Genomic DNA, 14,150 nt, shown 5'->3' on the forward strand with positions numbered 1-14,150 from the left:
AATCAATATTTCACCACTTCTCTCATTAGAATTGGCAACTTTTTCGACCTAACTGGCATAGAAATTCTGCTCAATTTTAAAACCTATAGGATCGAGATTCCTGACGGAGGAGGTGAAATTGTGGTGGGTAATTTCTAGGCGCGTCGCTCATTCTTCAAAAAGCACGTAACGCAAGGAATGCCTACATCGAGTAAGTAATAATTAGGCTTTTAAATTAGCAATTAGTTACTCTATTTTATATGTGAAATTCAATTTCATAATTAATTTAATTTATAGTTGTTGTATACAATTAACGTCGTTGCAGAATGTGCTAGGTAAGTAGGTAATTGCATAGAATGTAGTGCATTTGCTGTTTTGGGTATGTTTGGCTCGATAATTACGAACTGTTGATGTGCGTTATTATTGGAATCCCGTATTTGAGTTTCGAATTTGAGAACAGTAAATGTATAAAACAAATTAGGAAACAGTTTTTAAATTTATAGGGCCTATTTCCACATTGATTAGTGTTTAGTGAGAGTCTGAATGCATGTAGCAAATGTATGAAATGTATAAATTAAGTAGGTCTTCTTATTTTTAAATTAATTGATGATGTAATTAGGGGTGGTCTAGGTACTTTTAGGGTTGTATGGAGATGTCTTCGTTAACCCCTGACATAATATCGTAAAAAAATGAAATCAATACAACCGAAAACTTAAACAGGCGTATAGAACTGTTGTATAAATTCATAATAAATTATATTGTTATTTCCTATCCCACAAAAAAGGCCTAAAAGAAGGAAAATTTTCACCTAATTTGCGTCAGATTAATTTGTATCTCATCTTTTATTAAATTACCCATCAGAGGGCAGATTGCGCGCTATGAACTGAATTTATTCAAATTCATTCATCAATCCATTACAAACCGTTATTTTCAGACCGGATATAAAATCGTTTACTTAAATAATACACGTTTGTTTATATAGGGATTTTAAAATTTTATGTTTTATTTTCTGCCTGCTTTCTGCTTGTTTTTCTGACGCAGTTGAGCTAGTAGGTACTCACCTAGTCGTACCTACATGGTTTTCGCACGTCGTCATCACACCTACTTTTTGACCATTAGATATTTTTTTTTATACCACATCGGTGGCAAACAAGCATACGGCCCGCCTGATGGTAAGCAGTCACCGTAGCCTATGAACGCCTGCAACTCCAGAGGTGTTATATGCGCGTTGCCGACCTTTTAAAAACCTGTACACTCCTTTTTTGAAGAACCCCATACTGTAGACCCTCGGGAAAACCTCGGGAGGGAGCTCATTCCACAGCCGGAGCGTCCGCATTGGCAGAATTGACTAAACTTTATTAATTGAACGAATATTTGGCAAATAAAACGTATTATATTTATTTATTTATTTATTTATGTGAGTGTCCCACTGCTGGGCAAAGGCCTTCCTTCCCCTCTTCCCGGTCTTGGCCCGTCTCCCACCAGTGCCTATCAAAGGCATCAGGGTCATCTCTCCATCGCCGTCGTGGTTTGCCGCGACCCCGGGTACGGTCTTGTGGGAACCAATTGGTTGTTGTTTTAGCCCTCAAGTCATCCGACATCCAAATGTTACTTATGTCATAATATTTCCATTAATTCTACAAAATAGGTAAGTATATCATATGAAAATTTACCGAAGGTTGATTGCCAATTTAAATCATCGGCGAAAAGTCGGTGACGAAGTGAAAGGACAACAACAGTTATACCATACGGTAGAAAGAGACAATATTGTTAAACATATCATGTAAGCCAAGGTTTGACCCAAGAGTATTAATACGAAATATATTATCAGTAAATAATATGTAGTTCAAAGCAGTCCACAGCAAAAAGGTCACAAAGGTTAAGCCCGCAATAATCGATGATAAGTTCCCGCAAAATGTCTCCAATATAACTATTATGATCGCGCAATGAAGCTTGTAGACAACTAACAAGGTTTGGCGAAATATGAAGGAAACCCGCCATTGATCAAAGTGTGGGTAACCAAGCATAATTTCAATTTATCCTATCGTGTGCTTAGAATCTGGAAACTACTTAAAATTGTATATGTATCTACGTAAATGTGATGTTATATTTTGTGATATATCTCATTTATAAATGCGAAAGCACCTCTGTCCGTCTGTTTCTTATTTTGTCACAACTAAACTGCTAAACTGATTTTGATGCAAAAGAGATTGGCGGCAACTTCCATATATGTACTTTATTTTGCGATTTGTTTTTTTGTATATTATTTATTGCCTCCTTCGCACTATGTAGTGCTTTCACAGAAATAAAGTAGCCTAAGTTCGTATATATATATTACGGGCAATGTTAGAAGGTTAATTAAATTCAAGTTTGCCCTGGTCTGGTATAACTAGTATTATCCAAGCCTTTTGGGTAAAGTCCGAAAATATAAACAAGGATATATAAGTGTTTTGCAAATGTGTACGTGAAAAGTACGCTTTAAACATAAATTGTGTGTAAAGTCACATAACTATTTCTCTTAAAATTCGTTATCGATGAAGCATACAAATTTGACCGCTGGTGGCCTAGCGGTAAGAGCGTGCGACTTGCAATCCGGAGGTCGCGGGTTCAAACCCCGGCTCGTACCAATGAGTTTTTCGGAGCTTATGTACGAAATATCATTTGATATTTACCAGTCGCTTTTCGGTGAAGGAAAACATCGTGAGGAAACCTGCATACATCTGCGAAGAAATTCAAAGGTGTATGTGAAGTCCCCAATCCGCATCGGGCTAGCGTGGGGACTATAGCCCAAGCCCTCTCGCGCTCGAGAGGAGGCCTGTGCCCAGCAGTGGGACGTATATAGGCTGAGATGATGATGATGATGATACAAATTTGAAGAGATTCGTCATTAATAGCAAGGTACGCATCTACAGACATAAAGCGGCAACTACCCAGCGGCGTCAGGTGTTCATCTTGCCATTCCTAAACTCGAAAATCGAACACATCGTCAACGTCGTAAGGACTATGTTCCGTTGACAATGTCTTGTTTAACCCACGACATTGTGGTAGTAGGTAAAGCCTTGGTATCGCTGAGGATAAGCATTCGACCATTCAAGGACACTAAGATACCCTTTGTAGCCTTCCGTGGGAATTATTAGGGATATGATTTATCTGTGACCAATGACGTCTATTGATGACTGGTGACGATTGCGAACCGAGTGCGAGTACGTTATTATTTTTAATAGATAAAAGAAATGACTCTTAAAAGAGTGACAAGGTTAAGCGCAAAGCATAATAGAATTTGATGACTCAACATTTGAAGTGGAAATAAATAAACACGAAAATAATTAAACACTCAAGCTAGTTAACAGTAGTGTAACAGTCTACGGATACGAAGTGTGATATAAACACATTTTTATCAGGTGAAACGCATTTTTAACACACTCTAAATAATCGTTATTTGTTTTACAAGTGCTACTGTTGACACCCGAGCAAGCGAAAGATTCCAAAATTGAACCACGACCATAGCGAGTGGTTTGAAGAATTGAATCTTGAGCGTTATAAGGGTTTTAAAGGACGAGGGTTAAATAAAATTTGCCTCCGAGTGAAACACTAAAATTTTTCACCACAGCACCAACCCGACAAAAATACTAACTGTAAGATATCAAATAAAATCAAACCAAATCGAATCCAAATGTGAATAAAATGCAACATTGTGCTATCAGTTTTTTAACGATCAAGAGAGCCTTTACCAGTTCGGTGTGGTGAGAAAATAAGTACCGTCTATAAACCATCTATAAAGAATCCATTTTGGATAATAATTCACGTGCCATTTGTTACCCCACCGAATTAATATAACTCAGCCGTGGATAATACAAACAACAATGGTCTCTTGGCAACGTATAGTAAAATCGAGGCACCTATTTACGATTCCATTTTCCTTTGAGCGAAATGATGTGATGGTGTAAGCCCGTTCAATTGCTTTTGCAGCTTTGAGATTTCAGAAATAAAGTTTGAGACATTCGTGTCATTTAATTTGTGTCAGCTTAAGAGGAAAGAGGGCGATCGGTTTCCCACAGAAACGTGGTCCCCATTTTCCTCTCTGGATATTGACATTATGGAAAATATTGTTATAATACTTATAATATAAGATGGAACTTAGATGTAGGATAATAAATAACCTAGTGAAATTATACATTTAAATATAATCTTTCTAGTTTCTACACTGTATAAAATGTGACATGTAATTTTTATTATCAATAAATATTATAATGTGATATAATTAATTATGATATGAAATGATATGATAGAATGTGAATATTCAAAATGACACGGGACTTCGGTACCGTTAAACTGTGTACTCTACTACTAAGTATGGATAAGCAGGAAGTAATTTTGTTGAAAGATTCACACGAATAATTGTTTATGTTCCGTCACAAATTCGAGTCTCGCTTGGGGCTGTAAAAATTCATTTTATTTCTTTTAATTTTAAACGTATAATTTCGGTGGCAGGCTCATCTTCGGTGGGTAACCTTTTTGTATTTATTTCATTGCCACGTTCGGTATCTCAATCTTTAATAAAGCGGGGCTGAAAAAGTGTATACATGTTAAGGAACATGACGACTCCACTGCATTAAGAATTTAGAAGCATATAAGATCTCCTAGTCAGCAAACAACGTGAAAATAATATTCTACATTCCCTCGTTTGATATAAACGTAATGCAACCGCACTTTCTAATATAGGCTACGTACTTACTTGAGTTACACGTAATAACGTGAAGAGGACTATACTACTGAAAATGGGCGTGTTAATTAAGGAAAACAATAAATGCTTATACGAGCTCTCATGTGGAGTAAGTAATTAAGAATGGTGATTGAATTTTTTAAAGCATATTGCTAGTACTTTTGTGACTTAATAATAGGCATTATTCTGGGATCTATTTAACCTACTGTAGAAGTAGACAAGTGGCCTATTTTATAAAGCTACAAGTTACAATTTACAAGCGGAAGTCTCTTTCTAACCCTATGTGTTAGAACGAGACTTCCGCTTGTAAATTGTAACTTGTAGCTTTATAAAATAGGCAACTGTTGTTAGATATTATTTATTCCAAAATTAAATTACATTAATTACTAAATTAATTGCGTATAACAATAATTGTAAAATTGCCAGTCACTGTAGTTTTATTGTCTGCACGGAAGTACAACTTAGCAAACTTCTCGATTTATGAAAAATTGAGCATAACTTACCGAACTTAAATTGCTTACCCTCTCACTTTTCGTAAACCATATAGAATGATTTTGGTGTAAATATTAAGCAGCTTTATTAAAGCTAACGCCTTAACCACACTTCAGAAGCAGTACGCCGTTCGAGGGCTCATAAAACGGACCCATTTGCAGTAAAAACTTGTCCTGCACTTTGTTATTTAGCAGCCTGCAGCGGTCTAAGTGCAGCAAATGGATGTTAATGGTGGCAACGGCGGTCCGCCCGGATGAATAAAATGTATTAGATTCAGTTAACGCTGGAAAGTGAAACTGTTCAAGATTTTAGTAAGACTAAGACTTTGTTAAATGTTTAAGTAGGTAATAGCAGGGTCTAGTAAGTAAAGAACAGAGTCTAGTAAGTAGGGAAGACTGTAATTAAAATCTAATTGAATAAATAGTGATCAAACACCTCCCTTTTCGTCAAATACCTATGCCTACTATGCATAACGTATATATTTTGTAGTTTAGTTCTCTAGAGGAAAAAATAGTATGTATCTGTCGGCCATAGCCAAAGTTACAAAACAAGTTATAAGTAGAACCAGAATTGCGGGAGGCTATCCGGGTGGTCTGTTGTACAAGAACATTTATAATGGTACAGAAACGTGACATCCTGCAAATGTTAAAAACATCCCTCTTACAAAAGCAAGCTGTTCATAAGTTGTTGGTATAATGTTTGCCAAATGTTTTCTTACTGCCAAGATGACAACTTGATAACAAGCAAAGCTATAGATAAAACGGAAGTTCAGTTAACAAGTTGCACATAATAATACAATAGTGCTCTATAAATACAAAGTTTCATTTCCAACGGCATCAATTTGGATCTTGACATTTTATTTAGGTACTTTTGAAAGCTAAGTTAAGTAAGTGTAGCGCAGGTATACTATCTACATGAAATGCCGATAAATTGATTACTGCCTACTTAATTAACTACGAATAGCACGTGGGCAATACTGAAAGTTTCTGGATTTTGATATATGAGACGACTTATTTTTTCTAATGTATAATTCCTAAGTATGCTAATGCTTAATAAATATTAGATAATTCCATGTTTACAATATATAAGTAATTTTATAATTCAAACACACAAATCGGACTCTCGACAACTTTTAGTTGCAACCGGGAAAAAATAATTAAAAGGAGAGAAAGAGAGGAGGAATTAGGTATCTTTAGGTACATAGAAAGATCTAAGTAGGTATTACTATCGATTTACCGAAACTCCACGTAGGTACTTATATCGAACATAATATTTTACAAAGCCCTATCCGAATATGCGTCGCCGTCAACTTATAACAAAGTTTGTAAGACAGTTTGACAACTTTTGTAACCTCGTTTAAAGTTAGCAGTTTGTGTTTGTGCGCTCCGGAGGTCATTAGATGTTTATTCACATAGCTTTGCTTGGGGGCAAGCCGCCCAGTGTAGCGCGAGATGCATTGATGCGCGTGCTTTAAGGCCTGTGCACACCGGCTGCGTGTGCGTGACGTGCACGTGCGCGTGCGGCGTTGTAGTATACAGATCCTTATGAGAGACGGCACACCGCTTGCGTGACGTGTGCGTGTGCAGATCCAACATTTTAGCGCACGCACACGCGCACGTCACGCACACGCAAGCCGATCGCCGCAACCTGCATTAGAATCCTAATCTTATTAACTCACATTATAAACGGGTCTAACGCGAATTATATTCAATTACCTTTATTTACCGACGTTTCGACACAGGTTTCACTGGTCGTGGTGGTGGTTTTTCCATACACTTTTCGTCGGGTAGATGCACAAATCTCTGTTTTGACATTTTGCTGGGACAATCAGTCAGCCGCGACCACGACCAGTGAAACCTGTGTCGAAACGTCGGTAAATAAAGGTAATTGAATATAATTCGCGTTAGACCCGTTTATAATGTGAGTTAATATGTATTCAAAACGCGAAAGTTTAAAATATTATAATCCTAATCTTCTATCAAATGATGTTATGATCGCAACCTTTTTATTTAGTACTTGCCATTATGTCTATTAAAATTTAATACTTTATTAACATCATCAAACATCAACATCAATAAAATTAAATACTAAAATTGTATTAGTTGCGTGCAGAAATTGTTTCCCGCGCGGGCCAATGTTTTTGACTAATGCAATTTGTATGTCGTGAAATTTTCTCTCTCCCCTTCCAACATGTAAATGTTGGCAAACTTAGGAGAATAAATATGAATATAGGACTGTACATTTTGTAAAGTTTTGAAACTATGAATACAAAAAATCAAGAAAATTAATAAGTATTATCTATTAAGTTTTTTTTTTGCTCAAGTTTCTACTCAAAGTGGGCTCCTTATTTGTTAAATTGTGATGCATGTGGTCAAGTGATTAGAATATCATTTTAATTTATTTTGTGAAGACATGTGTATTTTTCAAGGTAAGATTACGATTTCACAATTTCATGCCGATTGTTCTAGAAACAAATAATAAATTTAACTTGAAATGCATTCAACAAATCTTATAATTTCAAACATTGCAGTTCGAAAAACATGCTTATGCCATTTTACGATCCATTTTCAGAACTCCCAAGTTGTTGAAAGTTGGAGCCATATATTACGCCTCAGTGCATATAGCTGAAACTTTTCTCTCTAGAGTGCACAAATTAAGTAGGAAACGTTATTCAAACACTAGCCAAGAGAATGCGATTTCCCGAGACTTGTCCGATAAAGAAGTGATTAATGTTACGAAAGAATAATGACTTGTCACGGATAATGAGTTTCGTACAATTAATTCACTAAAAATATTCAGGCTGGCGTCGGGTTGCTTTGGAAATCTAATCGTGCTAAATTTTTTTACAATGTGGTAATATGATACCCAAATATTAGAAACTTTCAGTTTTGAACATACTTTTTCTTGACACAACTTTAGCATTAAATCATATATTTTTTTATTAAAATATTTTTATTTGTGTTTGTAAGTAGCCACAATACTATACCTATTATAAATTATAAACTGAAATAAAAAAAGCCTTTTTACTTATGACATCTATTTCAGATTATAACAACCGCAAAGTTCATGGCGATATTTTCAACGAATTCAGTCATTTCTCCATGCAATTTTGCTGTTCAGTCATGCAAGTTTTCAATACATCGATTTACGTATGTTTAACATTAAAATAACAAAAGCGATCTCATATATGTATAATATAAATAAACATACATCGGGGTTTTCGGTGCGGGAATGATTTCATGTATTTATTTATAACTTTGTTTATTGTAAAACAATTACCAAACTATGAATTAAACGTAAGTAGTAAGGTCCAAATGTGCTTAGAAATGATAAAATAGTATCGTTTTTTACAGTTTTTACCTGTTATTTGGCTAGTGTAAAACATTCCCGCACCGAAAACCCCGATGTATGTAAATAAATAATATTACATAGGCGTGATTACTTATGAGTCTTATGACACTAGATATCGACCATAATAAATGTCCAAGTATAATTCAAATAGTATTCAAATTTAGGTAGGTAATGTAGCGTGCGTAATCTTTAGTTTCTCTTTTCAATTTATATCAATTCGAGCATCACAACGACCCGGAGGCGTAACCAAGCAAAATACAGAAAACAATAAAACAAAACTTTCGCACGATCCGGGCATAGTTTATGCGAAGGAAGATGTATAGTGCTTCGCCTGAATTTGTATCCTAATATTTAGATCAGGCAAGATACCATTTATTTTTATTAGGGGCCCCATATCAGCATACGAATGTCTAGCAAAAAGCACGAAGCGTTGCCTCAGGGGCGGGTAAGTAAACAATAAATTTACTTTTATTGAAAACAAAAGAAGATCCTCCCCGAATTAGACACAAATGCTTAGTATGTCTTTTTGATCGTGCAAACGTTTAAGAAATAAATAGGTAATACTGTAGCATTTTTTCCTCCTAATCAGATGGTCCAACCCAACAATCTAAGGAAAGCGCGCGAATTTTTGGGCAATACTTTACGTAAATAATGCTCACTTTTTTCAATGCCGGCTTGTATAATGGGAAAAAACAAGCGTCATTTTTTATTTAAGTCCAGTGTTCATTTTTATAGCCTATTACAGGATAAAAGCAGTTAAAAATGCATCGTATACGATCGTTTCATGCCTCAACAGCGAGCCTCACACATCACAAGCAACGTGTGGCACGGCACGGGGGTTATTTACAAAACGTGACGGAGGTCAAAGCATTAACGTTCTCATTAACGAGTATAACCCCCCAAATGTGCTCGTAATCGCTGCCAGAACGACCAGCAAGCCAAAATCCACGTTTGTTATTATGTGTAACGTCGTGTAACTGCGTTACCACAAAAGATGAACATTAATTGGGGTACCAGCTTCAATCTCATTACGCTTAGAAAAAGCGATATTATTTTTAAACGCACACATACATTTTTCATACATTTAGGCACGTGTTTACACTACAATGGATCAATTTCAAAAATCATAGTCTCTGGGGATGATTAACTATATAATTAGGTTTATATTAGGTATACTTTTTATATAATAAATTTTATTCGTATCTGATTGCAAGAACACAGAGCCCTATTTTACTTTAGACTAATCATAGGTACCCGGAAACTGGCATGACACAGATATCTACTATCCATATACATTAAGCCGTTGTAGAATTCCTGCTTACAATCCGATATTTTTTTTATAATTATCTAAGTTTTACTAAGTTTTATATCTTATCTCTTGCGATACCTATAAATATGAGTAAGGCAAAATTTTTTCCACAAGCAAAACATCGTAAGTATGCCAGAGTGAGGGAATTATTGCAATCTTTTTGAAATTTTAAAAGGGTGATTGTATGAATAGTATGACTAATATAAAAATTATAAATAATCATGGCCTAAATGTGATAACGTTTTACAGATAATAGATTAATACTTATTTAAAACCTGTACACTGTTCGCAATTATCATTTACAGTTGATTTTCACGTGGAAAACATAAAATCATATATTAACCGTGCAATATGTTCACGCTATTTAACGTTTTAGCTTTGGCAATTGCCTGTGAGTGATCTAAGTTCAAATGAGTGTAACAATAATTTATTTGAAGATTTTTAATTAATTTATTTATAATTAAGTTAATCGTATTGTAACTTTTGTTTATAGGCAGTGCAGTGTCCGTTGATGTGAACGATGCAACGAATAGAATTGCTAACGGGGTAGTTGCAGAGAATCTCCAATTTCCATATGCGGTAATAAACATTCTACTTAGATCTCATAAAACTTTTTACCATTTTTACCATTAAATTACCCCACTTTACCATTTTTTACCATTAAATTACCCCACTGTACCTACTTTTGATATTGTTAACGCTAGTTGTTTAAAACTAACTAATCAATTAAGTTCTGAACAAAAAATGTTTTTTTCTTAATACGCATGTAACTATATATTTTTGCCTTGGTCCATATTTAATCACAAAGTGAAAACTACATTTCTAGTTCAGCCCTTTTGCATAAATACGAGTAGATGACTCATAAAAAGCAAATCTATTAATTCAGGTCTCCATACAACGCTATGCCAACAATGCACAAGTGGCGACCAGAGGGCACAGGTGCGGAGGAGCACTCATCACCTTTCAGCACGTATTAACCGCGGCTTCGTGTATGTATGAGTGGAACGCTGATGGGTACGTTCAATCACCAATAATCCTATACGCATTTTCAAAGTAACGATACAGCGTTAGTAGATTAGATGAAAGCCACCTATGAGTATATTGACAATCCTCATTGTTCAGTAAAGTCTCAAGGAATAAGTATCTGTAGAAAATGGTCAGACCGCAGACGTTTTTGTAACAAGACTTGTTACAAAAACACTTGTACTTGTGCACTTGTGTTGTTAGTAACATGTGGAGAGATAGAGAAGGTAATACTGAATATGCTCGGAAGAGACACGATAGACAATATCACACATGTATTTATAATTATTGACTGATCAATAATTATTTACAGAACGCGAACCCCAATCGTCATAGGCAACTACCGGGTGTTTGCCGGTGCGCATTTACTATCCAACGATACTTCGACTGAAAGAATCAGGAACATCGCTCAGTACGTCGTGCATCCAAATTACCTCGGCATTCCGTCTTATGTTAATGATCTGGCTGTTGTCTATGTAAGTATACATTTACATTAATATATTCAGACTTCTATTATCAACATTATCCTTATAATAAGATTTAGCTAGCGGGTTCGAGCTCTTGGATTAAGTAACTATAAGAGGACAGTGGGTCACGAAATTATTTAACGTCTTGATATTTACTCAAAATGAACATTTATAAATATTCATTTATCAATAGGAAAAAATACCAAACATTAATCATGGAATGCCTACTGAGTTAAGGTTAAAAATGACAAATCGATTTCAGAATTAATATAGGCAATTAAATATAGTTATTTCTTACAAACAATTACGTTACGTTTACAAAGATAAGTCAAGATCCTGTAGTCTTTTTCTGATGCTAAAAAAACGAACTTTAGTTTTGTGCCTACATTTCTCTTACCCATAGGACATAGAATATCCCTATGTAAGTATGTGTTCAACTTAAAAATACGAGGCTAGGTAGGTAAATTATAACAGATAAGTATCATCAAATTTCTGGAAACAGACGGGTACATGACTAATCCATTTGCACTGTTTGCTTTGAATTTAGATAACGACATGGATGATTGATTAGATACGAAACTATTAAGTCCTTACTGCAAAGCAAACTGTGAATACCTATATGTGTTAATAATAGTTTTGATAACATATATGTAGAATTGTAGATGTACAATTGTACATAGCCTGCCTTGGAAAAGGTCCCTTTCCCACCATTGTGTTGTTAGCGCATAATAAATCTAACATTATTGTTTTCAGCTAAATACACCTTTCGCAAATTCAACGGTGGTCCCTCTGTCCTTGCCCGCGAATAATTACAACCCTGCTGACTTTACTGATTGCGTCGTTGCGGGCTGGGGTGCTCCTACCACTGTATCTTTGGTCACGGTAAGTGAAATTGACTTTTCTCAGAAATTTCCGGCAAGGTTGACTTTGCTGATTAAAACTTTGATGGGTATTTGACAGATGATAACAATCAAGGTATCCGACTGTACTTAGGTACGGTAGGTACACGAAGCTGCCTTAAATAACAATAATTGTAAGAAGGGGCTAAGACAAAGTTATAGATTTTTCATTTTATATTAAATTATTACGTATTTACAACGGCAAAGCAAATGCCATGAAAAAAATCACACGGAAACGAGAGATATAGCCGAAGGATTTGACTAGCAAAATTTTAACAAAAAAATTATTTCAGAGTTATTGAGGTGAAACCTTAAAACTACTTCCCGCGCGATCGCCATATCTTCCGTCGCCAGTTTCGCACGACGCGCCATGTCTTTTCCTTTAATAACATTTTGCCCTCGCTTAAGATGGTTTACGAAGTTTATTTTTAATTTGTTAATTTATCATTTTATTATTGCAGGCTAACGTTGAGCAGAAATACGTTAATACTTACATCTACAATCAGCAAGAGTGCACTTCAGTCTACAATGCCCTGCACGGCTTACCGAACATCTTACCTTCTATGATTTGCGCAGTGTCTTATGACATAGTTTCTTCAAGTTGCAATGTAAGTAAGCGTACAGTTATATATTTATAATTATGTTCCTATTTTATTCTATTATAAATGGCATTAAATATGTTATGGACTAATTGACAACATTACATATTTTTAAATGCTGTTTTTGTCTTAGTCAAAAACCAGTCAGATATGCGTAGCAATGGTTTTACAAACATTAATATTGTTGACAAAATTAGACATCCTTTTTGCTTAATACAATAGTACATTGTGCAACATGGGGCGTAAGTTGAATATTGCAGACGAGAGTAAGTTAAATCGCGACGTCTTGCCGGAGCGATTTATAGACTCAAGTTTGCAATATTATTACGCCCCGAGTTACACACAATGTTTTTCATCACACTTGCGATACAGAAATTAAGTATAAAGAGAAAAAACTGTTAATTATGGCACTAGAAACTTCATAACTCCCTAGGGAGAACGCTTTTTCTATAATTCCCGCTAAACCTGCTTGCAATTCCACATTTACTGAGCGAGTGTGATAAAAAGTTATATATTATTCTAAATTCTAGGGTGACGAAGGAAACGCCCTGGTATGCGGCAATACGTTGACGGGTATCCTGGCGCTGCACAGCAACTGCGCAGCCACCTCTTATCCTGAGATCTACACTAGGGTATCCAACTACACGGAATGGATAAGACCTCTAGTTTCCTCGGCGAGCACTTTTACATCTGGTGCTTCTGTTCTTTTATTCCTCACTTTGGTTCAAATGGCTTTTGCTAATCTTCTGAGCTAAAATTATAGGTATATATTATAGGTATTAGAAAAAGCGTAGGTTTGCCAAGTCCGTTTAAAAATAATAGAGTGGATAAAAATTTAAGGGACTCACACCATATTGGCAAATAGGTATGGTAGTATTTATAATAAATTGTAAGTTGTGACGTTATCAGTTAGGATTAAACTTTTTAGGCTCAGTGAGTCAGATCAGTTATCAAGTGTTATCAACTAATTCCTTTGATAAATGATTAACCACGGTATATATTTATGGAAACAAACAATACATTGAATAAATCGCTGTATATATGTACCTAATACGCATTTAATAAAATGGAAAATATAGCTTAAAAACAAAATAAACATTTTTTGACAATAAATAGTGGTTTTTATTTTCGTTTTTTAAAATAAGTTAGAAGTTATTTTAAGTGGCAAGAAATTTTTGGTAATAACTTTTCTTTAGTAAATAATGATGTGTACCTAACCAACTGTACATTTTATAACGAAAGCCTATTTATCGAACACTTCACTACTACATACTGCTTCCAGTATGTATTAGTTAAGTGCTTGATAGG

General features: G+C 35.2%; 1 protein-coding gene and 1 long non-coding RNA gene across 2 annotated transcripts in view; both read left to right on the top strand.

Annotated features, from left to right (window-relative positions):
- Positions 1–1,231, top strand: part of LOC134664486 (uncharacterized) — a 469,507-nt gene extending 468,276 nt beyond the window's left edge. Inside the window, exon 2 of the long non-coding RNA XR_010098253.1 lies at positions 1,099–1,231. This is a non-coding gene — a long non-coding RNA (uncharacterized LOC134664486). The remainder of the gene's footprint in view (positions 1–1,098) is intronic.
- Positions 1,232–10,151: 8,920 nt separating this feature from the next.
- On the top strand, positions 10,152–13,606 carry LOC134664821 (trypsin alpha-3-like). Its single transcript, XM_063521558.1, has 7 exons — positions 10,152–10,245; positions 10,348–10,433; positions 10,741–10,868; positions 11,191–11,353; positions 12,098–12,226; positions 12,705–12,851; positions 13,373–13,606. The coding sequence occupies exons 1-7, from the start codon at positions 10,206–10,208 to the stop codon at positions 13,595–13,597; spliced, it is 918 nt and encodes a 305-aa protein (XP_063377628.1). The 5' UTR covers positions 10,152–10,205; the 3' UTR covers positions 13,598–13,606.
- Positions 13,607–14,150: the final 544 nt, after the last annotated feature.

The sequence above is a fragment of the Cydia fagiglandana genome, chromosome 5 (genome assembly GCF_963556715.1).
Source record: "Cydia fagiglandana chromosome 5, ilCydFagi1.1, whole genome shotgun sequence".
NCBI classification, from domain to species: domain Eukaryota; kingdom Metazoa; phylum Arthropoda; class Insecta; order Lepidoptera; family Tortricidae; genus Cydia; species Cydia fagiglandana.